This window comes from Podarcis gaigeae (genome assembly GCF_964106915.1).
Source record: "Podarcis gaigeae genome assembly, chromosome: 8".
Classification (NCBI taxonomy): Eukaryota; Metazoa; Chordata; class Lepidosauria; order Squamata; family Lacertidae; genus Podarcis; species Podarcis gaigeae.
In genome coordinates, this window is record NC_139684.1 from 50,576,311 (window position 1) to 50,603,924 (window position 27,614).

General features: G+C 44.1%; 1 protein-coding gene across 5 annotated transcripts in view; it reads right to left on the bottom strand.

The window, feature by feature from the left end:
• The window catches only part of ESRP2 (epithelial splicing regulatory protein 2), a 50,245-nt gene extending 38,697 nt beyond the window's left edge, over window positions 1–11,548 (bottom strand). For 2 of the 5 annotated variants that reach the window (XM_083749908.1, XM_083749906.1), the window contains exons 1-3: window positions 11,366–11,548; window positions 10,938–11,098; window positions 9,831–9,959 (exon numbers count right to left, since the gene is read on the bottom strand). In XM_083749908.1, coding sequence (XP_083606034.1) covers window positions 9,831–9,959; window positions 10,938–11,078 — 270 coding nt within the window. In that variant the 5' untranslated portion in view covers window positions 11,079–11,098; window positions 11,366–11,548. The remainder of the gene's footprint in view (window positions 1–9,830; window positions 9,960–10,937; window positions 11,099–11,365) is intronic. The other 3 variants (XM_083749907.1, XM_083749910.1, XM_083749909.1) reach the window with 3 other exon arrangements.
• Between the last annotated feature and the right edge of the window lie 16,066 nt (window positions 11,549–27,614).

Consider the following 27,614-nt stretch of genomic DNA (forward strand, 5'->3'; position numbering starts at 1 on the left):
CACACAGGCAGGTCTCAGTCCTCCATACACTGCAGAGGAGTGGCTAAGCAGCATTTTCGTCCACACCAAATTAATTCTTCAAATTGGAAGGAATCCTGCTGAATCAGCTTACCTGATCACTTTTTCAGATGGGGCCAAAGGTGCATATCAAAGAAAGGAAAACTCCTGCAGTGAGACAGAAATACTCCCAACCTCCACCCCTGATGCATTATTGCAATAATTCCTTCCGCACTCCTCCCCTTTTTAAAAAAAGTGGAATAAAATCAAGATGGTTTGCAAGGCCATATAAAGAGGTAGAAAAGGGACCCGCCCCTTGCCATCAAATGGCGAAGGTGGGGTGGGGGGTGGTAGAGGAAGGAGGAAAAGGCTGCAGAGCAGGTTTCCCCTGAAACAAAATTGCAACCTGTTAATCAGACTGAAGGAATCCTAGGGCTGTAATCTTCCCTTGTGTCCTTTCCGAACCCCTCTTTTATTTTTTTAAGTTGAAAACATGCAGCCCATTTTCTGCTGACTTCACTCGACTACAGATGTTGAGAAAAGTGATGCCTCTGTTCTTCGGCTACCAAGAGCCAACGCCTCTCATTCATCTGCAGGACCAGACACGAATGCACCGAAGTCAACCTAGGCCCTGCTCTTAAGAGCCTTCCTGAACTGTCAGTTCGTGCATGGCACTGTGCTGCATTCACCCAGAGTGCTTTACCTCCACAAGTTCCCTTGTAGGGCCAAATGCAAGGTGTTACTGTTTGTATATAAAGCTTGGGACCAGTTTACTTGAAGGATCACTTCATCCAACATTTGCCCATTTGATCTGTGGAATCAACATAATGATCATTCTGCACTTGCAAGGAATCAATTCTTCTGTGTAGCAGCAGCGCCTACTCTCTGGAATACCCTTCCCACAGATATTAGGCAGGCGCCTCCAGTGCTTGCTAAAAACATATTTGTTTAGGCAAACCTACTTACACATGTGATTTGCTTATGAATATTTGTTTTGAAACTGGTGATTTCACCCGTCTTTTCATGAATTTTAAGTCTATTTGCTTTTAAAGTTTTATTTTATCATCAGTGTTTTCTTATGAATATTTTCTACCGTTTTATGGAAACCTCTTAGAAGTTATGGTTGATTACATGGTACTGTATATCAGTCTTGTTAAATAAATAAATAAGTTACCCCCAAAATCACATTCTCGAGATATTTTAAGGGCCTACAGCCTTCCTGGACTGCAGGACTACAGCCTCCAGCTCCTTTCAACAGATTTTAATGTTGCATTTTTATATTGTGGCAACACACCCTGGGACCTTGTGGTAAAAGGCAGGTAAGAAGCCCAATAAAAAAAGCAAAGTAATAACAAGCCTGTCAACCAGCTGAATAATTTTAGTTTGCTAAATGACCTGCCTTCCAGCATGTTACATTTTATGTATTACCAGTGCCTTTTCAGAATATCAAAGGAAACATGATGTTCCTTGCAGTTTAAATGAAGAAGAGTTCCCACTAGGCATTGGAAGAAGAGACCATATTTTGAAATTTGTTTTCCCCTACTAAGAGCAAATACAGCAGGAACCAAACTAGTCTGAAAGAATAAAGACAGATTCCATCTGCTGATGGAAGCATCATGCCTGCCAAAATTTCACAAATGGAAAAAGGTTCTTCCAAAATTTCACAAATGGAAAAAGGTATTCTGACACATACCAAGAACCAGGACCTGAGCACCCTCAAGGCTCCTTTTAAGCATTGCAGAAAACTTTCCTTTGCTCCTGTATTATTATGCAGTTACTAAATTAGACACAACAGTTTCTTCTTGAAAAAACAATTCTGGCAGTAATCTAGAACAAGTGCAATACCAAACCAACCAGCAAGATTTCCTATCTGAATTGGTGCTGAGTGTTGTTAGGAGCCTCCTGTTCCGCTTAGGGAACATTTCCAATTTCCCTGAGAAGACTGATTGGCTGTTAAGCTAGTCTAAGAACGATAGCTCTGGGAGGGGAAAAGGGGTCTCCTAACACCTCCCAGCACCCTTACAGTTCCCAGGATTCTTTGGGGAAAACAATGACTGTTTACAGTGGTATGATGCTGATTTAAATGTATAGTGCTGACAGGGCCTTATATTAGTGGTTTTCAACCCATGGCACCCTGGGGTGCCTTGAATGATGTTCAGGGGTGCTGCAGGCAACACTGGTCTCTGTATCTCTTTTTTTCTTTCCCTCCCTCCTCTGATGCTGTCTTGTGTCTCTGCTGCCCAAAGGCTTGCACAGCTGTTTGTTGCAGCAGCCCTGGCCACAAGTGAATGGTGCCTCTATGGCTGGCCAGGGGGTGCTGGTTGCCAGCAGTTGAGGTAGCCTCAGAGTAAGTAAGAAAGCAAGCAAAATAGCTCAGCCAGCCAGTTCGCCAACCCTTGCTGTTGGGAATGGACAGACTGGGCAGGCAGGAGTTGTGTTGGCTTTTCTTGTGCTTGCTGTGTACAAGGCCTGCCTGGGAACTGAGTGCCCAGTGCTGAATGAAAGCCTTTTCACCGTGCAGGCCCTGCAGCGCCCGCTGCTGCCTCCCAAGGTAAGGTGTTGGCCTCACATTCACCTTTAGCCAGTCTCCATTGGGCCAGTAAGGCTGGGGGCATCCTCTTCCAAGGCTCCTGTGTGGCAGTATGAGGAGGCACCTCTCTTTGGGGTGGGGTGGGGTGGGGTGGGGTGGGGCAGGGGCAGCTCAGAGACTAGGGGCAACAGTAGGGAGGGTGTCTGAAAAAGGACAAGAGGCTGCCAGCTCTGCAGGCAAGGGGTGTCATAACTAAGCTCTTGAGCCCCACAGGGGTGCTGCAGAAAGAATGGGGTGGGTCAAGGGAGCAATGGACTCAAAAAGGGTGAAAACCTCTGCCTTATATGAATGAGCAGTACTGAGTCCATTACTGTTGTGTGTAGGTGCCCTGGGGTCAGAATGCATTAGAATCTCCATTAGAATTCCAAGCTCAAAGAAGTGCAGTTGTCAGGGGAAATAAGACATTGATTCAAGGCTATCATGAAGGGGATGCGTGCAGAATGTATTATCAAATACAGCAACTAAGAGACAAGACTTAGCGCCCCTCCAATTTGTTTGCAGGTATATTCTGCAACATGTCATTGATGCAATAAGAATACATTAGTGAGGGATTTATACTGGACTGTCTGCACATCATGCTTCCTGAATACTGCTGCATTATTGCTGTCCAGAGAGGCATTATAGCACAACAAAAGTGAGAAGAAAACCCATCAGCGCAGCACATTCAAGAAAAATATATATGCAGGATTTCAGCAGGAATCTACAAGGTATGAATTGACAGAAAACCAAAATATCTCAAACATATAGTATTGAAAGTGAGATCACATGTAATGGCCCCAATATCATAATTAGCACAAAACATCACAAACACACAATAAAAAGATGTCTGAACGGCCTTTGATTGGCACTTAGACATTGATTATGACACACCTCTGGCTGTGAAGCAGAGAAATATTAACCCAACAAATATCACAAAATGTTGTGCACTTTTTCCTGCACTCTCTTGAGCCAAGAGTCATCTTTCACATACTCAAGGATAGCAGTAGCTCAGGACACAAAGCATGGAACACCATATTACAACAACAGATAACCAAACGGCAATGCATCCAGCCTCATAACAGATGGAAGGAAAACATTTTAGTTCCTTGTAGGCATGACCTATATACATTTGCTTATGAAACATGCATGGTGTACACTATTAAGGAAACTGGGACCTGGATCCCCTACAACAAATGAGGGACAAAGGCCAAAAGAAAAACTGATGATGCCATTTGTGTTTCACACACTTCTTCTTGCAATCTACGAATAGAATGAGTGAGAGAGAGGAGATAAGAGAGGTGTAAAATATGCCCCCCAGGAGATCAGCCTATTCATCCAGGTTGCTTCCAAGTCAGACAAAAAGAAGCAAATATCCCTGCCAGAGGGCTTGCAGACAGAGCTATCAGTGTCTACACATGTCAAAGACCTTACCTTGTGTTTGCTGCAGCAGCTATAAGCAATTGTCCCTGTGGACTTAACCAAATACTTAGATCCATACTGAACAAGCTATGCACATGGCTTTTCAGCTATGTGAAGGTTCCCTTTGATCTTCAAGGACTCAGATTTTTTTTTAAACAAAATAAGATAATGCAAAGCTAGCCCTGCAACTCGAGAGTTTAAATCAGGACTAAGCAAAGAGAACTATCAATAAAAGTTTGAGCTACAATAAAGACTTCTAAAGCTCACAATCACTCATATTGTGAGCATGTTATATTTGTGTACCATCAATGGGCTGTCTCCAACTATGTTTTACTCAGAGTAGACCTGTTGGAATTGATGGGCAGGACTACGGTCAATGAATTTCAATGGGTAAACTTTGAGTAGAATGTAATTGGATACAACTTTATGTATGGGGAAAGAGCGGACTCAAGCACACCGAAACTGATGCTGGACAACTTGTTCATTGGCCATGCTGACTGGGGTTGATGGGAGTTTGATTACTGCTCAATAAGCAGGTTGTCTGGAATTGACATAAGAAAGATGGACTAATGGACCAACTCAGGATCAAGGCAGCTTCCCATGCTTCAAACAGGTTGCTAATCTTCTGACTCTAAAACAGTGCTATTTTCTATAAGAAGGTAAAGACAAAGAGAAAAAGAAAGGAAACAATGCTGTCTAGATGTCATTGGGCAAACTCCCATCATGTTCTGAATTCATGGGCTTTGTAGATCAACAACATCTGGGTTCAGGTTAGTCAACTGCTGCTCTATATTTGCATATTTTCCAGGCATGTGTCAACTCCTCATTTTGGCCTTCCTGGATATTGGGTAAAGATTCCTGCAGCAAACACCAGCAACCTGCCAGTTGCAACTAGCTCCGTCGCTACTATCAGCATTGTTTTAGCATTGTCTGATGGCTCAAGTTCAAATGATGGCTGTGGAGACCTTTATGAGTGTGCATGTCACACTGAACCGTGGGTTGCAATGTGACACAAGCACCCCTTTGCATTTTCAAAAGAAGCAGAGGGCGATTTTCCTGAGCGGATGACTTTCATGTAATTATGACAGCTTTTCTCAACCTAGTGTCCCTCCCAGATGTTCTGACTGCCCCTGATGGGAGTCATAATCCAAAACATCTAGAGAGCACCAGGTTGAGGGAGGCTGAATTACAGGGCAGGAATTACCTGTTGCACTTTATTGGTCACAGCCGGTAGCTTAGATGTCTTTAAAAGGGCGTTCTCTTTATCCTCCAGGAATGTGCTTACCAGTGGCTGTTAGTCATGATAGCCAAACAAAACCTCCAAGTTCCAGAGCAGTGTGCTTCTAAATACTAGTTGTTGGAAAGCAACAACCAGGAAGGGCTCTTGCCTTCTTGATGTCCTGCTAGTGGGTATCCCAGAGGCATGAGATTGGCCACTGCAGTGTGGGAAGGAGGGTGCTAGACTAGATGAGCCTTTGGTGTGAGCTCTGCCTATGAAAAGCAGCCACAACATATGCTCCTGAACTGTGCTGCTTTTTGCAATTTAATCTTGGCTAGAGTTTGAAGGACAAGACTTTCAAATCTTGCTGGGATTCTCACCCCCATCTATTGAAATCTTTCTTGTTTTCCTGCTCAAATCTGGGAAGAGCCACCGCTCAGTGGCAGAGCATCTGCTATGCACGGACACGGTCCCAGGTTCAATCCCTAGCAACTCCAGGGAATTCTGGGGAAGATCCCTGTCCAAAATCCCAGAGTTCTTCTGCCACTACCAGATGGATCTGTGTTCTGATAAGGCAGCTTTGTAAGTTCTGCTAAGCAAGACAGAACTTCTGAACCTCAATTGCACAGGATACTTAACAGAATGTTTTCAATGACTGGGAGTGAATATATTTATATACAGTTAGCTCAAAAGTAACAATCTCCTTGCCATTCAAGCTTATTTCTGCAATTTTAAAGGGTGTGGGCTCAGTGGCAACTCCCCAAGTTCAATACAGTGGTACCTCGGGTTACATACACTTCAGGTTACATACGCTTCAGGTTACATACGCTTCAGGTTACAGACTCCGCTAACCCAGAAATAGTGCTTCAGGTTAAGAACTTTGCTTCAGGATGAGAGCAGAAACCGTGCTCCGGCGGCACGGCAGCAGCAGGAGGCCCCATTAGCTAAAGTGGTGCTTCAGGTTAAGAACAGTTTCAGGTTAAGTATGGACCTCCAGAATGAATTAAGTACTTAACCCGAGGTACTACTGTACTGTAGCCCCCACTTTTCCCCAAGCACACAAACACCCAACTGCCCCACTTTAGCAGGCATAATCCCTATTTTTTGGGGGGTAAATCACCCATTTTTGGCTTCCAGTGAGTGTGTGTGTGTATTTAGGAAATGGCACCAATTTAGTTTTTCTTGATCTGCTGTTTTTCAGGATTCAACTTCCTCTTCAGAGCCTTTATAAGTTAAACCTAAGAGTGGGGTGTGGGCGCAACTTATCTGTCATACACTTGCAAATGTATGTGCATGCTGCAAGGCCATTTCACACACCACAGCTGCCAAGGTACATTTCGTAATTGATAAGGCAAGTTGTCCTACAAGATGCCTTTTCTAGTATTTCTCTTAACAAGAACACACCCTTCTGGCTTTTAAAGTTGGTGGAAGACCAGTGACCACAGAGTAAACAAAAGGCTTTAAGGAGGAGGAGCAGAACTTTCAGCAAGGTGTGACAGCAAGAGAGCGGGTTGGTAGTGGTGGGACATTGAGGATTGGAATATTACAAGTTTTCTTCTATAAATAATCAGAGGATAAGTCACTATGGGGAACCAAACGGGCAGTCCTGGTTCCATCAACTGCATGGACCAACAGGAACTAGCATGGGCTGAAATGCACCACATATCTGAATTGCAGCATTGATGGAACACTGAAACCATGCTTTCGGGTCTTGAGGACTAGAAGATTCCTTAGTTCAAATAAATGTTCAAATTGCTGTGTCTTAAAACAGGACAAGATACAGAGCCCAGATTTCTAAGAACCAGCGAGAGTTACAGGTGGATATCCTTTAACTCAAAATTCTCTGCCTCACCCAAGGCATCCTCCTTCATTTGACCAAGAAGCATCGACCACACCTAGACAGAGGCAGCAGCATGTCCTTTGTGCATGTGCTACAGTAGCTACATCTAACTTGCAATTTGTGATGATAGGATACAATCACATAGAAGTATTGAGCATAATTATAGTGTGTCACATTTTTTAAAAAAGATGAACAACGAAGTGTACTTAGCTAAGCTGTTCCAGATGTCTTTGGTTGCAAGACGAAGGGCAAGATTGAACTTGCAGTACGTAACGTTTGTCTCAGAGCTATTTCCAAACTACTGAAAAGTCACTTTACAGTCTTAACTGGTCTTGCATGAAATCTACCCGGGGAGAACGAAGAGAGGAGAAGGGGGGGGGATACACCACGCCTAATGATTTCTTTTGCAAAAATACTTCATTCCCCCTACCCTACCCAGAGTCTGCTGTACTCATAATTAAAACAAAGGATGATTCAATGTAGGGCAAAATCACAGCAACACCGAAATACATTGCTCATTACTTACTGGGCTGATCCCTGTCACCAGAAGTGGCAACACACTAACCTGTTCCACAGCCTAAGCAAGTTTTCCCCACAAACACACTCAACCAGCAATTCTAATGAGATATGAAGAACCAGTTCCATACATTCCAAAAAAAGCTATGGCGTTGTATTTTTCCATTTGACTCCAGGTTGCTCAAAAGCATAACACACATACATATATGAAAAAGTAAAGGCAAACACCTTTGCATGTTTTGAAAAGTGAACCAACAAACTCTCTCCCCACATTAACAGCAACATACAGAAAGGACAGTACGTGATGCTGCAGTTTGGCTGGGTGCCGGGGAGGGTGGGGGGGAGAGAATGCACAGAACTGTACCACTCGTGAACTCCATATACAACTAATTTCAGGACGAAAAAAAGTCTTAATGCCCCAAGCCTTTCTCACTAGATGGAAAACTGTCCCTGCGTGGAGAACATATATGAGTTTGGCCACCACCTTGCTGAAGTTAAGCAGGTCTGGATCTGGCTAGGGCATGGATGGGAGACTACCCAGGACCTCCATGTATGCTGCATTGGGCCTCGAGGTTGGAGAAAGGTGGGATGAAAATGTAAGAACACAGAGTTAGATAGTTACATCCATGTTCAAATCCCACAGAACTCGTTGAATAAATCTGAATGTGTGGGCAAACTCCCTGCCCTTCAGCCTACCTTTCCTTTACAGAACTGCTTAAAAGAATACATAAAGTATTATTTATCAGCTTTCCTCAACCTGGTGCCCTACACATGTTTGGGGCTACCAGCTCCTACCAGCCCCAGCCAGCATAGCAGGCTGGTGAGAGTTGGTAGTCCACAACATATGGAGGGCAGCCAATTCTGCACTCAGGGACAGAGTATCCCCCCCCCCCAATACAGTTTTATCCAAAGTTTCATCCCCGGAGTTCAGGGTAGCATGCAAAGCTTTCCCACCCACTTTAACCTTCACACCAGCCCTGTAATAACTAGCTCCCAGGTCAGCCTGAGAGAAAGCGTGTGGCCCAAGGTCACCCAGTGAATTTTGTGGTGGTGGGAGTCATCTCCCCAGACAGAGAGCTATACTCTGGCCCCCTGCACCTCACTGGCTTTGCAGAAGCTGTGAAGGGCACATTCAAGTATTTCTAAAGACAACTATCCCCTTAAAAAATCCCTTCCTTTCCCTCATGTGAAGTGTTTCTTCATGGCAATGGGCTAATGATGGGACTGCTTAAAAGACAACATACTCCGGCCCCCCTACCCTCAGGGTTACCAGTTGTTTCCCCTAACTTATTACATTAAGACAAACCAGTTTGGCTTGCTATCCAAGTTGCGTACAGGCACGGCCCTTTTGGTGACAACTTTCTGTCTTTTTACCATATTCAGAATAATTTTCCCTCCCATCATCCTCAGTTTCACCTGAACCCCATTCGGGATCCTATTTAAATATTTCTCTATCCAATTTCTCTTTGGTATTTGGGGGAAAGGCTCTTGAGGCTCCATCATTTATTGTTTTCTTTATTTTTTTTTACTGGACAAGTAGATCAGCATTTAAAGTGTCATGTCCAGACTACATCACTGCCCAAATCCCATAGGAACAGCCTTACCACATTGCATTAAGAGGGCTAACCTGGCTGTACAAGCAATCTGTGATTGTTTTAGACCTGTGTGCTACTGGACTTTTGTCAAGAGGCTTTCAAAACCAAAGCTGCCAGAATATGTCACCCATACACAAATTCCCATGGCGAATTCACATTTGTCCCTGGATGAGGGCAACATCAAGTACCGAGTGGCATGTTTGAATGAGCCACTGCAGACCAAATAACTTCAGGTTATAGTCAACATTATACTTTGCATTTAGACACCACATTCGAGATTTCAGTGTGTTAACACATAAGCGTAGTAGTTCTTTTTTGGAGTGGGGGTACAGATAGTCTAAGGCCATTTAGGGACTTCAAGGCAAAGGTGAAATTACAATCTAGGACTTCCTGGCTCTCATGGCGAACACTCTGGTTATTAACAGCACCAGATTCAATACTTGTCATCGTTCAGCTAGAAGTCACTGGACACGATAATCAGAAATGTGCAAGCATGTGGTGAATAAACAGAGCAGGCCTTACTGGCAGGGCAAACCATGCTTGCAATATTGCTGCTGTGAATAACTGGTCCGCGGAGCGGATTTCAAAGCGAAAGTCAAAAGCAAGTCTATTTGCCTTGTTGCATCAGTCAGAATCCTGCTCTCTGCATTAAGATTAACCCTCAGCTTCCCTCACCTGCTGGAGAACTCGATCCAGTGGCTCAGCTTTGCTCAGGCCTTCAGGGGTTAAGCCTGTCACCTCTCCACATTCATCACTCAGCTCCAAATTGTCGGCCTTCACCAAGCATTTGTGCAGGGTCCCTACCTGAAAATATTTAACAAAGCGGGAATGGGGGGGGGGGAGGTTGGAGGGAGAAGAAAAAGTAAGAAAATGGAACAGGGTGGTGTGCACACATGCATGTGTGTTAAAAGAAAAGCACAATGGTTTAAGGGAATCTGCCTTATAATTTCTTTTAAAAGGTTAGATTTTGCCAATTTCACAAAATCCAAGTTTCGTTTCACTCCTTGGTTGCTCTCTTCCTCGGGAGACTTGCTCCCTTCCCCTGAAAAAGGGACTTGGCTGCAATTCTTATATAATCCTGATGAGAGGAGTTATGTTTATCCCATCAGAACTGGCTGGTTTTCATGGGCAAACAGGTCACCCTGCAACACTCTCATTAAGGGGCTCAGCCATATTGACAACTGGGCAGCTTTTTTGCTTTTTAAATAGTTAATGTATGACACAGGGTGCAAGAATGAAGGCGGGGAGGGAATGAGATTTGACCAAGTTGCTCTTAATGCACACAGAAAGTCCCCCTCCCTGGGTTTGATTCCCATATAAAGCGATAGCTCCCAGAAGCAACATGCAGGCCTGATTTAAAATAAAATAAAAAAATACACAACACACACCAAATACCCCAAATGAGGAAAAGGCTCAACTTCTAGAAGAAGCAAAAGCTTTTGGCATTTAAAGCCTAACAGATAAAAAGTAGCTGGAGTGGGGGAGATAACACTTTTGTAGTCTAGATTTTCCCCTCCATCAATCAATTTTTGAAGCAAGTGAGTTCCCCATTTCGTAAGAGTGCATATGTGTATGTATGTAGGTGGTCAAACTATTTAAGTTGCTCCCCCACCTACGGAGATTTTTGGAGAAGAGGGATACTTAGCCCTTCTCAGCTTTGGAGTGGGGGGGGGGAGAGGGAATGTTACTCTCAGGCAAATTTGGGTAGGTCTGCATTTGCTGTTTTCTCATTTCCTTTTTGCACGTCACCCAACTTTGTACCAAGAGTTTGGGAAGCCATACCTTCTTGCTGTGTAGATCCACAACTTGCCACACCAAGAGAATTAGTTCCCTTTCATCGGAACCCAGCTTAGCCCCATATGCACCAGCTGTTGCCCCAAACAAGACCACCAGAGAGTCACTGTGCGGAGAAGCAGCCGTCATGACCACAGGGGGGGAAACAGCTACAATCAAAAGCAGAGGTAAAAAACAAAAGAACAACAAAACAAAGGGGAAAAAATAAGGGAGAGAAAGAGAGAGAGAGATCGAGTATAAAACAAACCCAACACAAACCCCCACAAATAAAGGGTTGCCCCTTTCCTCCAAGTGATCAAAGTGGAGATTAAAAAGGACAATATTAGAAGAGCCAGAACTATGGGGAAGGGGGGCAGGGAGAGGTAGCTAAGACCAAAATAAATTATTTAAGGAGAGTTTCTGTTTTGCAGTTGTACCTGCCTTGATGAGGTGCTTCTCTTACTTCCTAGGTCAGACTGGGGGATGAAATTAACAAGCTCCTTCTGACATCATGGCAGGAAACCCAGCTTTGGTTAATCAAGGAGGGGGAAAAATCTTTTTCTTCTCCTCTTCTTCCTAAGTTACCTGCCCATGAGTGAGACCATGTGACCCTAGTCAATCTCCCAAAGGGGCAAGGCCATTGGGCCTTTGGAAAAGGTATAGGGGAGGGACCTAGGGAGAAATCAACGCCTGGCTGAGCTTACCTGATTGGTGTGGGCTGGTGTTTGCTCCTGACTGGGAGAGAAAGAGAGATCAGAAGGGAAACTCCCTTTTCTCCTCCTCCCTCAGTTTTAATTCTGACTCCAGGAAGTGCCTTAACCTGCTTTCTGAGGGTTTTTTTTTTTAAGGAGTCTTTTATCAGCAAGTGGAATGCAACACTCCTGCTACAATTCGTTTCTAAAGGCACAGTGGGCGCCCCCAGGATATATTCGCTCGCAAGACTTCCGTCCTCAATATCTTGTGTTCAGCCCTTCCCTCCCTCGCTAGTTACCTGCCGGTTTTTGTCACCTGGGCACAGATACCATTATTTTGAAATCTTTACTTGTTTAAAGCTGCAACCGTTTTTTGTTTTTTTAAAAAAGTTCTGTTACATTTATATCCTGCCTTTTGCACCAAGCAACTCAAGGTGGTGCAAGTGGTTCGTTCTCCCTCTCCTCATTTCATCCTCACAACAACCCTGTGAGGTGGGTTAGGGCGTTAGGCTACCACTACCCAATACTGGCTCTGAATTCTATGCAGAAGTAAAAACCTCATTGCTGCTGTGAGGGAAACAGCTCCCAAATGAAGCTATAAGCCTGGGATCTTATACCTGCTTGCAGACAGATCCTGTAAGGCAGAACTATGAGTCTTACTTCAGAGTAAACATGCTTAGGATTGCATTTCACAAATGGACAGCCTTTGCATAGTTTATAGCAGGGGTGGGGTAGCTCCAGATTTTGCCCTCCAGGTGTGGGGTTCCAACACTCATCAGCCCCAGACAGCCTGGCCAATGGTCAGGGATGCAGGGGCGTGGGGGGAAAAGCTGAAATCTAACAGCATGGGGGGGGGGGGCAGATGCAAAAGGGAATTTCAGCAGGCAAGCTGAAATTGTGCTAGGCATCTATTAAAGGTGCAGAAGCCTCCCCAATTTTGCACCTGGCCACTAGGGGACTTGTTGAGGGTTGGGTTACCCAAAAACTTTGCTTGTGGGGCAGCTGAGTGTAGTGTGAAAAGAAGTGGTTTCCAGTGTTATTTTGGTTTAAACACTTTAACAGTGGTTTTGATTATTTTAAATGTTTTTATTGCACATCTGAGAAGGCATTTTAAGCTTTGCTTTTAGTTGCTGTATTAATTTTATGATGCATTATTGTGTATTTTATTTCTTGGTTGGTGGTTTTTATTCTATGTTCCTATACTTACTTCTGTATGAAATGCATTTCATACAGAAGTATCTTAAATTAGTAAGTGAACAATGCATATGCATCACACCTAAACACCAGCAAAACCTACACAAAATGAGGGTTTTATTTTGAAATTATTTGATTTTTTTAAAAAGCATTGAGGTAGCCATTGTGAGAAAGCTATTTGCTAGCCTTCCACAACACACTCCTCCCCTCTTTTAAATGGTTTTCATTTTGAATTAGAAAGAGAAGGGCACTGTAATCTTTTCAGTGATTAGGACCTCTAAAAGTCTTAATCCAGGCCCTGCCCCTGAGTCACATGTTTCTTTCTCTTATGTCCTTCCTTTCCATTCTCATTGTTAATAAATATCAAGCTTTTATCTGCAATTTCCTTCAACACCTTCCTCTGGCCCTTTTCCCCTCAGAGGAGGAAGGCCTTCCCTCTTTCCTGCCCTGGAACTTCTGTCTCCTGGTCACCTTCACTCAGCAGGCAAGGAATGTCCAGCTCAAAGGCTGTGGCATGGCTGGCAGGTTGTGGCACTGAGGCCCTCCCAAAAGTTCCCCAAATGTGAGTCCTCCAGTCCCGCCATTTGCATTGCAGAGACAGTTGAAGGTTGCTTCCTTTAAATAATAATAATAAACTGACAGGGCTCTTATGCACAGCTGGCAGGAATTTATGTGGTGAAGTTTTATTTCCCTAAGGCTGAGGAGGAAGTGATCGGCAGGCTTTGAGGCCTAACTTTGTTCAAGGCAAATTTAAAGGCCCTTCCCTTAAAGATTTGGTAGCCTTCATTGCAAGTTATCACCTCCTCACCCTTCAAACACAGCCTGCATAGGAGACTGTAGAGTGCCTCTACTGTCAAGTAATAGTCTTAAGATGCTGTCCAGTGACTGTTAGTGAAAGGAAGGTATAAAAATCTGGTTAAGAAACAGCACCATTTGCATCTGGAGGTGTTTCCCAGGCACTATAATGGCAGCTGTTTGGACATGGCTTCAGAGAAAGGCACCACAGAATATGAAACTGAGCCCTTTCGAATACACACCAGTGGCTTTAAACAAGAGATGTTTGAAAGGACTGACTGAATATAGTTATAGCCCAAAGTGTGTTTGCTGGTTGGACTTGGGGTGGGGTGTGGGGTTTGACCACCTTACGTGGCTCAGTGAATTCCTGTCTTCCCTGTAGAAATGGATCCAGCACACAAGAAGAAGGGAGTGTTCAGCTGAAAATGGAGTGGCCTTTGCACAGGTATGGAATGTTAAGTGGCTTTGCCGAATGCCTGCTGCAGGTGCCTCTGTTACAGGGTCTGCCAAGGCGGGGAAGAAGCCACCGTTTGCATTACTTGGGGGAAGGGTGACTGAGAGTCATAGCACCATAGAACTGCAGAGTTGGAAGGGACCCCGAGGGTCATTCAGTCCAGCCCCCTGCAATGCAGGAATCTCAACTAAAGCATCCATGACAGGTTGCCATCCAACCGCTGCTTTAAAACCTCCAAGAAAAGAGAGAGTCATATTGAGGAGGAATGTGACATTTACTTTCCACAAAAGTTTTAAACTAATGTGCATAATTCAACTAGAGGCTCTCCTGGTGACCTGCTTACTGAACATTCATCCTGTTTATAAGTCTTCCCATTAATCTCTCATTCAGGAGTGCCAGCTTAGCCCTGCGATTGTGGGTGCCATGCAGTGTGCATGGCCAAAATTTGTGGGTGCCTGGCCTCTTCATGGGGAAATGTGTGGGTGCTTGGGCCCCCAGGGGACTGGCATCTATGCTCTCATTGATCCCACACTTTTCAGTGCATTTCTTTCCTAGCTGCAAAAAAATGTTTACCTCAGTGCCTTCTGAGTGTTACACCAACCCTGAGAGGTAAAGGTAAAGGGACCCCTGACCACTAGGCTCAGTCATGACTGACTCTGGGGTTGCGGCGCTCATCTCACTTTATTGGCTGAGGGAGCCAGCGTCCAGCTTTCGGGTCATGTGGCCAGCATGACTAAGCCACTTCTGGAGAACCAGAACATCACACGGAAATGCTGTTTATCTTCCCGCTGGAGCGGTACATATTTATCTACTTGCACTTTGATGTGCTTTCTAACTGCTAGGTGGGCAGGAGCAGGGACCGAGCAATGGGAGCTCACCCCGTCACGAGGATTCGAACCGCCGACCTTCTGATTGACAAGTCCTAGGCTCTGTGGTTTAACCCACAGTGTCACCCGCGTCACCCTGAGAGGTAGTTCAGTCTTATCCCATATTACTGTTGAGGGGCTGAGGTTGAGAAGGTAGCTTGACCTGAAGCTGATTAGTGTGCCAGAAGCAAGATTTGAAGTGGCATTTCTAGGTTAATAGTGCAATGTAATATTTATACATATAGAATCAACTATGTTGGACAACACTTTACTAAATATAAGACAACAGGTCTCTGCCTGGAGATTATAGTTTACAGTTTGACTCATATGCAGCCATAGATTTTTGTACCTTGAGCCAGTGCTGAGTTTTGGATCTGGGTTCAGATCCCTGTTTAGCTATTAAGCTCACCCTGGGAATTAAGGGGAATTAAATCAATGGATACTAGCTGCAATGGCTATATTCTTACCTGACCACCTGGCAGGTGAGTCACTGCTGCTTACCGAGAGAAAAGCATGGTGCAAATGCACCAGCAGGAGCACTGGATTGGCTTGGCATGGTGTGTTTTCACCATGCCTGCCTTGCTGCTACCTGCCACCTCTCTCTCCTGGTAAGCAGCAGTGACACTCCTGCAGGGAAGTCTGGTAAGTGCCTCTGCCCCACCATGCTGCCAGCTACTGTGTAGGGTGACTGTCATTCACTCTTAGTCTATTGTATTTCACAGGGTTGCTGTGGGGAATAAATGGGATGAGTGAGAACAGTATGTATTGCTCAGATCTCCTTGGAGGGAGGGAGGATTATAATATAATAATGATGCAATGTTTTATGTTAAATTTTCATTGGTTTTGTATATTGTTTAATATCATTTAAAGTTTTGCCCTTCCAACCCTCAAAAAAGCAGGGAGGGACCTGTCTGAATTGCTTAGAATCTAGTTAATTCTACCCCATCCAATCACCCTCCTTCCTCCATGCATTTCCAACTTGTGATCTATATATAATACAATTTTCTGGGCTGAAAATACTAAGAAATAGTATCGAATGTTTGCAGAGAAGAAAAACAGGATCCATTTCCTGCTGCAACATGTGGGGTTAAGACCCTGAGCGTGCAGTGCCAGCAAAGTTAATTTGTAACCTGGAACTTGCTGCAATGAAATGTTACTCTTGCTCAGCTTTAACTTGAGTTCTGAAAGTCATATTTCTAGAGAGAGCAGCCTTCACACAACTTGAGGCCTTCCAGATGGTTTGGACTATAAGTCCCATCAGCCACCAGCCAGCACTGGCTGCTGGAGGTCATCCTGTTTTCAGGCTGCAAACCAGAATAGCCATTTCTGGTTCTGTAGTGGTTAGATTGTAGGACCCAGGACTAATTGTTGAATTAGTTTTATCTGGATTGCTGGGCTGGGCCAACCAGGATGTGTTTTGTGCTGCTGATTGTAATTTAATCGTTTTTGAAAATTGTTTGATGAGACAGATTGTGAGCTGCCGAGAGGGCTCCTTCCTCTGAAAAGCAGCATCAAAACAAAAAACTGAATGCAAATTCAGGGGAGAGTCTGCCTGTTCTGTCCCAGCGTGATTCCCTGTGCTGCCTTTTCCTTCTTTCCATCAGCAGCTGCTGGGGTGAATCCTTCTGTGGGCAAAACTACAGGTTGACCTAAATGCACAGTGTGCACCTCTGAAAATATTTTTCATTGGTGAAAGTTAATTACCGTATTTTTCCATGTATAAGATGCCCCCATGTATAAGACACCCCCTATTTTTGCGGACTCAAAATTAAGAAAACACCACTCAGCACTACCCATGTATAAGATGAGCCCCAATTTCAAACCTAATTTTTTGGTTTAAAAACCTAGTCTTTTTTTAAAAAATAAATTTTTATTGGAAATTTTATTTACAACATAACACAACCCCCCCACCCCCCAACAAAGCAATCCACCTAGTCTTATACACGGAAACATATGGTAATTGTTACTATTGTTATTTTGTCTGTTTGTAAGATATCTTATAAATTCTATACACTCCTTATAAATGCTGTCTACAATGACTCTGCCTGTATTAACCCTAAGTTTCTTCAGCTTAAACATTCCTTGGTGTTTTCTTGCTTTTTCAACTTTGCTAATTTTATCATTCCAAAATGTTCCCCTAAGTTCCTTATCAGTGCCACTTCATTTGAACTGTGCTTTTCTTTCCAGGTTTTTGCATTCACTACCCTGGCCATCTTAAAAGCAGACAATGCACGTCAGTAGCAGAACTAGAATACAACAAACAGTGTCTCAACACTGGGTGCAGGATCTGAGGAGGCATGCTACAATAGACATTGTTCTAGGGTCCGGACAGACTTTGGCAATTGTAGTGCTAAGGTGATTCTCTTCAGATAAATTGTCCCCTGTTTTCAGAGGCCATTTCCAAATACCTGGAGGCAGGCTGAGTTTGGATCTGTTGACTGTGTTATTCAGTGTTTTGTACGAAAATTAATCCTCTGCTTCTAGGCTTCTTATTTAACTGTTGGCTAGCAGTCAGGATTGTGCTTCCTCCATACTGGAAAAGGCCTGTATTTTCAGGAATCAAAGAATATGCTCATGAACGTTTTGGTAGATTGGTGATATGGACAAATTAATAAACAAGTTAACACAGAGGAAATGGATCCAGTTCCCTCCTGAAGTTGGGAGAAAAATGGACACCATTTGTTGTTTGTTGTAGCTATATTAGAACTGACAGAAATATATTCTTTTTGTAATATTAACATTTTGAATAAGGCATGTTTTGAGAGATTTGGGGAAGGATTTGAAAAGAAAGGGTTGAAGTTCAGTGGCAGATCACAAGCTTTGCATGCAAAAGTAAAGGGTTATTCCCTGGATCTTCCTATGCTCATTTCAAGGTCTGAACAGAGATTTATGTATGTATAGAGTTACCCCACAAGTGTCCTGGAAAAACTGGGACATCTCATTTTTTTGTTGCAAGAGAATGGTGGCCATTTTTGTTGTTATGATCTCTGATGATTTCATGGCGTGATTTCCCCTAAAAAAATGTTTTTTTTTCAGGGCTGCCATCTCATGTAAAGTATGCATTTTTGGGTGCTGTGCCTGAAAAAGCATTTTTTTGGGGGGGGGACAGGAAACAGTGGTGATAAATCAGACAGGATCACAACAACCAAAATGGCCGCCACGCTCTTGCAATAAAAATTGGGAAGGTGGTGTCCAAGAAGATGGTATCCCAGATTTCTGCTTCAAAGTGTTGGAGGGGTATGCAAATGCAGGGATGCAGCTGCGCAGAGGGAGCCTCTCAGTGCTCAAATGTGGACTTTCTTCAGAGCTGTGCATCAATCCACAAAGGTCTCAGAGGCAGGGGTACAATCTCACTCCCTACACTCCATGCCTTCCTATCCATGCACACGTCGCATGAACTGAGCAAATGCTTCCAAACGACCAGAATTATTCTTAATTTTTTTTCAACTTTGTGCATTCTAAAAGACTGGCCGTTGCTTTATCACTCTATGGCTACAGGAATTGCAGTGTCAATATTGATAAAAAACAAACCAAAACCAGGCATATGGCTCAACAGGTGCAGAATGCGCTGCGCTGCCTCCTCTCCTGCCAGAGTCATGCTGGTGTAGATACGTGTTCTGGCCTAGCCCTTCCAGATGCCTTCAGCTGCCAGCACCACACCCACCTCCTTTCACACAGAGCTTTGCTTCAGAGGGAACGCCCTTGTTTGCCAAGGAATAAGAACTTAGCTAGCCAGGGAACTGTTGGTTTTGTCAATCCAGGTCCAGCCTAAGATATTTGGTGCCTCAGCCAGAAACAAATGGAAGCCTCCTGTCTACTAGGAACAACTCACCAAAAAGGTGTGCCAGGCTTTGACCCAAAGTCTCCAGATTTGCCTGGCCTCTTGCCACTTTCCCTCAACAACTTTGCCAAAGAAAAAGCTCAACTTTTGTGTCAAGATTTTCACCCTAGGCAGGCAGAGGAGTTGTATCTCCAGGTAGACACACACACAGAGAGAGAGAGAGAGAGAGAGAGAGAGAGAGAGAGAGAGAGAAGCATGCAGCTTTAGCCCTGCAGTCTGCCACATGGGAGAAAAGTGTGAGAGATGTACAGGAGATAGAGATGCCTCACAATTGTCCCATAACTCTTCCCAACCAGCGGGGGCTGGTGCCTGTTGGGACTGGTAGGGCAGAAGGCAGGGAAGGTGGAGCCAGAGCCAATGGCAGGGTGGAGCTAGAACCAAGGATGGAGCACCACCCAACCCAGATTGGGCCCTTCTAAGCTGCTCCAATAGGCCCACCCCTTGAAACTTACTATGCACATCAACTTTGCCACCCCAGAGTAACCCACAGCGAAGCTGTAATCCTGCAGCACCATACACTTAAATGCAATTTATAACAATATTTGAATCATTCCAGCCAAACTCAGAAAAGCAGCACAATATTTGTCAGAAATATAATACTGGGCACAAAATGGATGTTGTGTGGTGCCCAGCCCTGAGCTTAAGGGCACATTTCACATTTTCACATCACTAATGATAGGGCTGCCTCCGTCTCTAATTTAGTTAAGGTAAGTCTAGAGATGTTTCGATGGTAATATGGGACTGTTGCAGATTTCCCTTCATCTTCGTCTTGCGTAAGAATGTTGCATCATCCCTCGCACCTTGATTTTGGTTTAGCAGCACAGTGGAAGCCTATACACCTCTTTCAAGTTCGGTATTCTATGATCTCGGTAGCCTGAACCATTCCAATGGATAAATAATGGGTTTCGTTTGGCAAGCAATTTTAGCCTTTACATTCCGAACATATTTACGACAAACACAAGAGATGCCTTGCCATGGCCCGAAGTCTCGGAAGGTTGATAAACAAGTAAATCTTCCCCTGTTGTTTTTCCTTGGGCATGTCACATTCACAGATATACTGTGTGTGTACATGGAGGCTCAGTTTAAGAAATCAATGACCAATAGTTGTTAAAAATACCTGCCCTCCCTTTTGAATTTGTCTGTTGTTATTATATTAGTCAGCTAAGTAATAAGAACACAAGAAGAGTCTGCTGGATCAGGACAGTGGCTCAGCATCCTTTTCTCACAGTAGCCAACCAGATGCCTGTGGGAAACTGACAAACTGGATCCAAGCACAGGAGCACTCTCCTTCTCCTGAGGTTCCCAGCAACTGGAATCCCAAAGCACTGCTGCCTCTGACCATGGAGGCAGAGCAATAATCATGGCTTGCAGCCATCAACTGCCTTATCCTCCATGAATGGGTCCGATCTTCTTCTAGGTTGGTGGTCATTACTAGACAAGATGCCCATCTGCTTTATATTCTTCTTTTTAATAATGCAAAAATAAACTGAGCTGCCCTCTGCTCCCCCACAATTCAGATCGTCAGTCAGTTTCATTGGAACAGCGCAATCAGCCATTATTCATCAAATCATTGATAACATCAACAGTTAGAAAGCAACAGCAGACACCAACCAATGTTGCTCTGTCAAAGGAGAGAAATTGCTGCTTTTCTTTCAGGTATGCATGCGCCTTTAACCCTGCCCGCACCTTCAGAATTTAGACAATATACTTAATTGTTCTATGGCCTACGTACACACCATATATTTAAAGCACATGACTTCCCTCCAAGAATCCTGGGAGCTGCAGTTTACCCCTCTCAGAACTGCAATTCATAGCACTCTTAAACTACAGTTCCCAAGAGTCTTGGGGGGCGGGGAAGCCATGTGTTTCAAATCTATGGCATGTAGACAGCCCTATACTGTCATGTGCTTGTTAAGATCAACCTATCACTTTTATTTTGCAAAGGAGGAACTTTTCTCCTATCTGCCAAAGGAAGAGTATACAGCAGGGGTAGGCAACCTAAGGCCCATGGGCCGAATGTGGCCCAATTGCCTTCTAAATCCGGCCCACGGACAGTCCGGGAATCAGCATGTTTTTACATGAGTTCTACATGAGTAGAATGTGTCCTTTTATTTAAAATGCATCTCTGGGTTATTTGTGGGGCCTGCCTGGTGTTTTCACATGAGCAGAATGTGTGCTTTTATGTAAAATGCATGTCTGGGTTATTTGTGGAGCATAGGAATTCGTTCATTCCCCCCCCCCCAAAAAAAAAAACATAGTCTGGCCCTCAGCAAGGTCTGAGGGACGGTGGACCAGCCCAAGGCTGAAAAAGGTTGCTGGCCCCTGGTATACAGTACTTGAAGATCAATTGTACAGCTATGACATTCAAGGACAAAATTTAACAGCCTTGCCCGGTTTGGTGCCTCCAGGGGATTTCGACTATCCATCAGCCCCAGCTTTTTGGACCAGTAACAACTGCCCAACATAACCTATACCACAGGGTTGTTGTGAGGATAAAATGGGGGGGGGGAGAACCATGTATGCCACCTTGAGCTCCTTGGAAGAAAGTTTGGATATGAATGTAAAAAGGAACGGGTGTGAAAATGAATAGACCTAGTCTTGATGGTATCCAATGCCAATAAGTTAATGATGCATTTTGTGACGAGGTGGTTCCTTTAGCAATCATTGTCACTGCAGTGTTATTCAGGAAGTGTCATCAAGCCTGGTGGTCTCTTCTTCATGTCCGGAGTGGGGGTGGGGAAGAGTGGAGCTTATTGAATCAAACACCAGCTTCTTTAATGAGAGCCAGGGGTGGGTGGGAGCCTCAGCTTTGCCTTCCCTGCTTTTGGTTTCCACAAAGCCTGTTTGTTTTACTTAAGGCTAGTTCACTGCACCCTGGTTACCATGGGAATGGCAGAAGGGCGGCCAGCCACACCTTTGTGAACACCACCTGGGTGACTCAGGAGGAGCAACTCAAGAGACAGAGCCTGACCTCATAAAAGTCGAAGCAGGTAAAAGTGCAGGCTCAGGTGATCTCACCCAAATGCTGCATACCCACGTATACTTGATCATGGGACAAGATGATGTAGAGAGGCAGGTCCTGAGGAGCAGGCTGCCTGGATCCCCATGCAGTAAGTCAGAGCCAATGTACACTGCGGAGTGCTGCACTAGGACTGTGGAGATCTGGGTTCAAATGTGGCTCAGCACAGTAGTATAGTGACTAACAGGCTGAGCTGTGGATCAGGAAGTTCCTTATTCCTGAATCTCACCTTTGCCATGTACTTAACAAGAGGCCTTAGGCAAGCTCCTATTGAGTTCCTCAATCTTCCCATCTGTCGTATGGGACATAATCATACTGTGTAAGTTTTTTCTTTCTTTTTAATTAATTGTATGCATAGAAACATACAAAGAACATAACTTAAAACATAGATAAAATTCATTTCCAGTGTCATTGTTATTCTTATCATTCTAAAGCATAAACAAACAACGATGAGTTCCATAAAGCATGCTGAGAGGGTGCCATTACATCATTGGTTTTCTTATCTGCATACATTACAAAATCAAACCATTCTAATCCAGAATGATCTTTCTTTTTAGTCCCTAACTTCATATTGTTTGTTAACTTTCCAACCAAAACTATATTACAACCCTTTTTATACCAGTATTCTCTTGTAGCTCCATCCAAACTGCTGCAAAAAGGGCTGGTTGTTAGTTTTGTTGCCATTAAAAATGACTTGTCAACACTTTACTTCACAAATTCTCATTGCTGTTTGAGAAAATGTTTAATAAAGCTAAATAATAAACTGGCTCCATATGTTGATTAGTGATGTCCTTAGTTTCATGAAAGAATACACATTCGCACAATGTTTGCAAAACTTTATTATGGTCAAGAATTGTTAAGTAAGGGAGACCTGTACTGTGTACAATGCAGATCCAGCAGGCAAACTCAATTATCAATCAATTATTTTTCCTGTTGACCAAAAGGGGAAGTTTCTTTCCTAGGGTTGCAAAAAACTTCTAAGGTGTGATCTTCTAAACAGTTCAAAACACAACAAACATGTACACACACATCCAAAACCATAAGCAGAATAAAGGCATTTTTAAAAAGGGCGGGGTGGTTCTATATAATCCAGCAATTACAAGATGTTTTTATGCTCTGAAGTTAAAGAGAATGCTGGCTCTGCTCCCACAAAAAGCAATTACTCATCCAATGCTCTATCGTACTCAGGGTGATTCCAGGCTGTCGCTACTGTTGGGTGGGATTCAGTTGTATGCTCTCAAATTCAGGTTGCACAATGAGAGGTGATTGTGCAACCAACCCACTTTTTTGCAATAAGGAAAGTGATGGGGAAATGCACTGGAAAGTGTGGGGTGGCATCTGCTTGATACAATGTCGTCTAACTTCCCCACAAACAAATAAGGATGAATGCTCAATAAACAGATTGTCTGGAAGCTGCCTTATTCAAGACAGCTGGGATTTTTGAGTGTCTTCTACAAAACGCTTAGAGCCCTTGGGTGCTCTTATGGTTTACAACACGTTTCAAAGTCATGTACAATATTCAATTAAACAGTGGCCTGAATCTCCAGGCCTTTAACATGATCCACAGAAGAACAATACAACCCACCCATCCTGTCTCTTTCCTTATTCATAAAAGGCTTTTACTAGCCCCAATGGCTGTGGATGGTGCCAACAGCACTCCCTGGGTGACTTGGCAGCCTGCCTTGAAACTTAGGGCGTGGCAAGTTTGTGAAACCTGCCAAATGGTTCACCAACTGGAATACCTTTCTTATTCTCAATGCTAGAAAAGCAAATGGTCGGAGCTGAGTAGTTCAAAGTCACACCAAACTACAGTTTCCAGGATTGTTTGGGAAAACCATGATCATAACAGTGAACATAAGAACCCAAGAACAACCAAGATACCAACAAGATTTTCTGGGGCTAGTGCACTGTATGTGGATAGGGTCTTCCTCTTGCAAAAGAGGACAGATTTGCATATACTTTGCACCAGAAGCAAATCTGTGGATCCCCAAGTTGCTCTTGTTGCAGCTCCGATTGATGTACCCAATGCCAGAATCAGGGATGTGTTGTGGGGTCAGTTTCAGCTTATGCAGTCAGCTGTTGTGGGCAAAATTGCTGTGGGCAATACATCTGGCCATGTGCTTTCTTGAGTCCTGTCCCTCCTGGCTTGAGGGGGTGTGACTGGTTGGCTCCAGAGTAGGGTTGCCATACATCCAGAATTTTCCAGACGTAGCCGGTATTTGGCCCTCATAAACAGCGTCTGGGTAGAAATCGCTGAACTGTCTGGGGGAAATCTGAACATATGGCAGCCCATGTTGGAAGTGTAGATTTTGGCAAATTTCCTTAAAAACAGCTTAAAAACTTTTTTGGAGATTTTACAAAATCTCAATTTTGTACAAAATCTGGTTAACACTTTACTGCGTGTGATGCTGGTCCCTGCTGCTTTGAAAGAGGCAGTGGTTGCGTCTCTCCTTAAAGAAACTGGCTCTGGATCCCTTGGACAGGAACAACTATTGACCAACTGCTAATACTCCCTTTTAGGGAAGGTGATGGAGAGGGTTGTGTTGGGGCAGCTGCTATCTGAATTCAGATCTGGCCCTCTAACTGAGTCACCTTTGGTCATCCTGATAGCTGGCTTTTGCGTACAGTGGGACAGGGGGACACAGTATTGTCCTGCTTTGTAGGCACGGGACAAGTGGAAGTGTGGATGAGCCCTTAGTGGTGCCCTTATAGAATTACGCAGGGAGGAGGATAACTAGAATTAGTTTGTCTCTGGCTTGGTGTGGTGTAGTGGTTAAGAGCGGTAGTCTCGTAAACCTGGGTAACCGGGTTCGCGTCTCCGCTCCTCCACATGCAGCTGCTGGGTGACCTTGGGCCAGTCACACTTCCTTGAAGTCTCTCAGCCCCACTCACCTCACAGAGTGTTTGTTGTGGGGGAGGAAGGGAAAGGAGAATGTTAGCCGCTTTGAGACTCCTTAAAGGGAGTGAAAGGCGGGATATCAAATCCAAACTCTTCTTCTTCTTCTTCTTCACCTCTTCTTCGTTTCTTTGCTTTCTGCCCTATCAATTCTCAGTGGGCACCAGCCACCACTGTCACTGCCTGTGGCCACCCTTCTATCTACTTGTCAACTCTATCAACAAGAATAGAAAGGGATTTTTTTTAAAAAAAAATTATGACTAGCTCTGCATCCACCTGAGTCTTCCAGGCTTCTCCTACTCGCCCAGGCTCCTCTTGTAGCATCACCCAGGTGGCAGGATGTTTGCAGTCAATCCTAGTTCTCTTCATCATGGCCTGGCCTCTTTAGCTACTCTCTCTCTCTCTGTCTCTTTGCAAGAGAGCTGAAAATTCTCTTGAATTTCACCTGCATACTCCTTGCCACTCCACCTCCCCCCTCTTTATAAACAGTCAGTCTGACAGGTACAAAACCTAAGTGTAGCTCAGGCGCCTGCAACCGGCTTTGAAACCAGGCTTAGCTTAAGCCTCGGAGGGGCTCTAATAATATACACAGGGTCTCTGGGGAGCCTGGTGCAGCTGTTGCCATGCTCTCAAATTAATGGCTCCTTCTTTTCCTCCACAAACGATGAAGGCGAGACTTCTGTTACAGAGAAGGATAATCCATTGCTGATGAAGGAGGCCAGCAGGAGACCCAGACAAGCACATTGTAAATCTCTGGAGCCTGAAATTTGGTGCACTGCCTCTGTTTTCTAGTGAGGGTACATTGCCCACATAGAATAGCATGAAAATGAGAGGATGAATGATATTTTTGGTTGTGTTGTGCAATATAACACTGGGCTTTTTGATTCAAAAGATTTCTGCTTTTAACTTCTATTATTTATTAATATTTGTTATCATCTATATCTATCTATCTATCTATCTATCTATCTATCTATCTATCTATCATCTATCTCTATCTATCTATCTATCTATCTATCTATCTATCTATCTATCATCATCATCATCTATCATCTATCTATCTAATCTCTAGCTCATGTATATCCCTATTATCAATTATATACTAGTGGTGACTGCCCATTCCCTGGGAATTTTGATAACCCCCCCACATATGGTGATTTTTAAATGGATAGTGTAATTGGTGAGTTTGGACCTAGCATGCCAGAAATTGGGTGATGTCACACCAAAGTCATGCGTTGGTCCACTGTCTTTGTTCAAATTGGTGCCTGGTATTCAAACTCCAATGAAATCTCCCACCCCTAAACTCAGGAACCCCTGGGCCACGTTTCGCAATGATATCTTAAGAGGCATCCAAACCTATGCCCCCAAACAGGTGTTATCACACCCAAGTCACATTTTGGTCTGCTGTCTTGATTCAGAATGGCTCCTAGCACCCAAGTGTTGACAAAGACTGTCACCCCCACATCAGGAACGTTCATGCCTAGCTTGGTGACAATATATGCTGAAAAATATGTGTAGTCACCACAAAATACACATTTTGGTCTGCTATCTGATTCAAAATTGTGCCTGACATCCAAACAGCAATGTAGACGTCCACCTCAGGAACCCTTGTGCTGAGTTTGGCGATGATATCTGAAGAGACAGTAGAACTTATATCAAAACACACACAAAAGTGATGTTTCAATCCACAATATTGAGTACAAATGGTGGGCAAGGTCCAAATGCTGAGGAAGAGCACTATCCCCACCTTAGGAACCCTTCTGCCAAGTTTGGCAACAATATATCTAGAGGCATCTGAATTTGTAGAGTACAAATGGACAAAACACTTTCCAAATACAGTGGTACCTCGGGTTACATATGCTTCAGGTTACAGACTCTGCTAACCCAGAAATAGTACCTCAGGTTAAGAACTTTGCTTCAGGATGAGAACAGAAATCGCACAGTGGCAGTGTGGCAGCAGAGGGAGGCCCCATTGGCTAAAGTGGTGCTTCAGGTTAAGAACAGTTTCAGGTTAAGAATGGACCTCCAGAACGAATTAAGTACGTGACCAGAGGTACCACTGTATATAGTAGATTGCTAGAGGTGTGCAAATCCCTGAAACCTGGTAAATGTTGTTGGCTGACATTTCCTGCGTGTGTAAACTAGGGTCCCACAACATCATTCCCTCTGGATGTTTTAGACTACAACTCTCAGCCAGCATTGAAAGCAAATAAACTGATCCAGGATGGATTATTTATTGCCTCTTTCACCATCACTGTATTCAGGTGGGGCGCTTGTCAAAACATGCTGACTTTATTTCACCCAAATCAAGGTGTTTCCTTGCCTCACCCAAACAGGCTTTTTAAAAAGATGCAAATATTACATTAAATCTAGGAAACGTTTTCTTCTTTACTTATTAGTTATCGCAACTTGTATGTATGTATTACATTTATATACCACCTATCCTTCTGAGGAGCTCATAGTGGTGCACATGGTTCTTCCCTCCCTATTTTATAAACACAATGACCCTGTGAGGTAGGTGGGGCTGATCTTATAGTTTGAGCCACCATTTTCTCCCTCCACTGCCACCACCACCCCTCTTTCTGCCTAACTAGCCAGGCTTATTTGTGGGCTACAAACCTAGTGGAGGAGAATGGAAGAGCTCACAGCATCAGGACAGAGATTCAAGAATCCCCATCATGAATGGTTGGCCGCGGGTCCAGCTTTCCAGAGGACAGCCCCCTGTTTGAAGACCTCTTCTATTTCAATAATCCCAGAACCTTTTCCACTCCAGGGACTCGCCTTGAGCCCAACGTGCATAAAAATTTTAATTTTACGCCATCTCTTTGTACAGTGCTAGTGTTGCTGTTGCTGCAGCCCACCTTAAGTCAGGCCACAGCCCACTAGTGGACCCTACTAACCCACCAGATGACAACCAACATAGCCTCTGGAG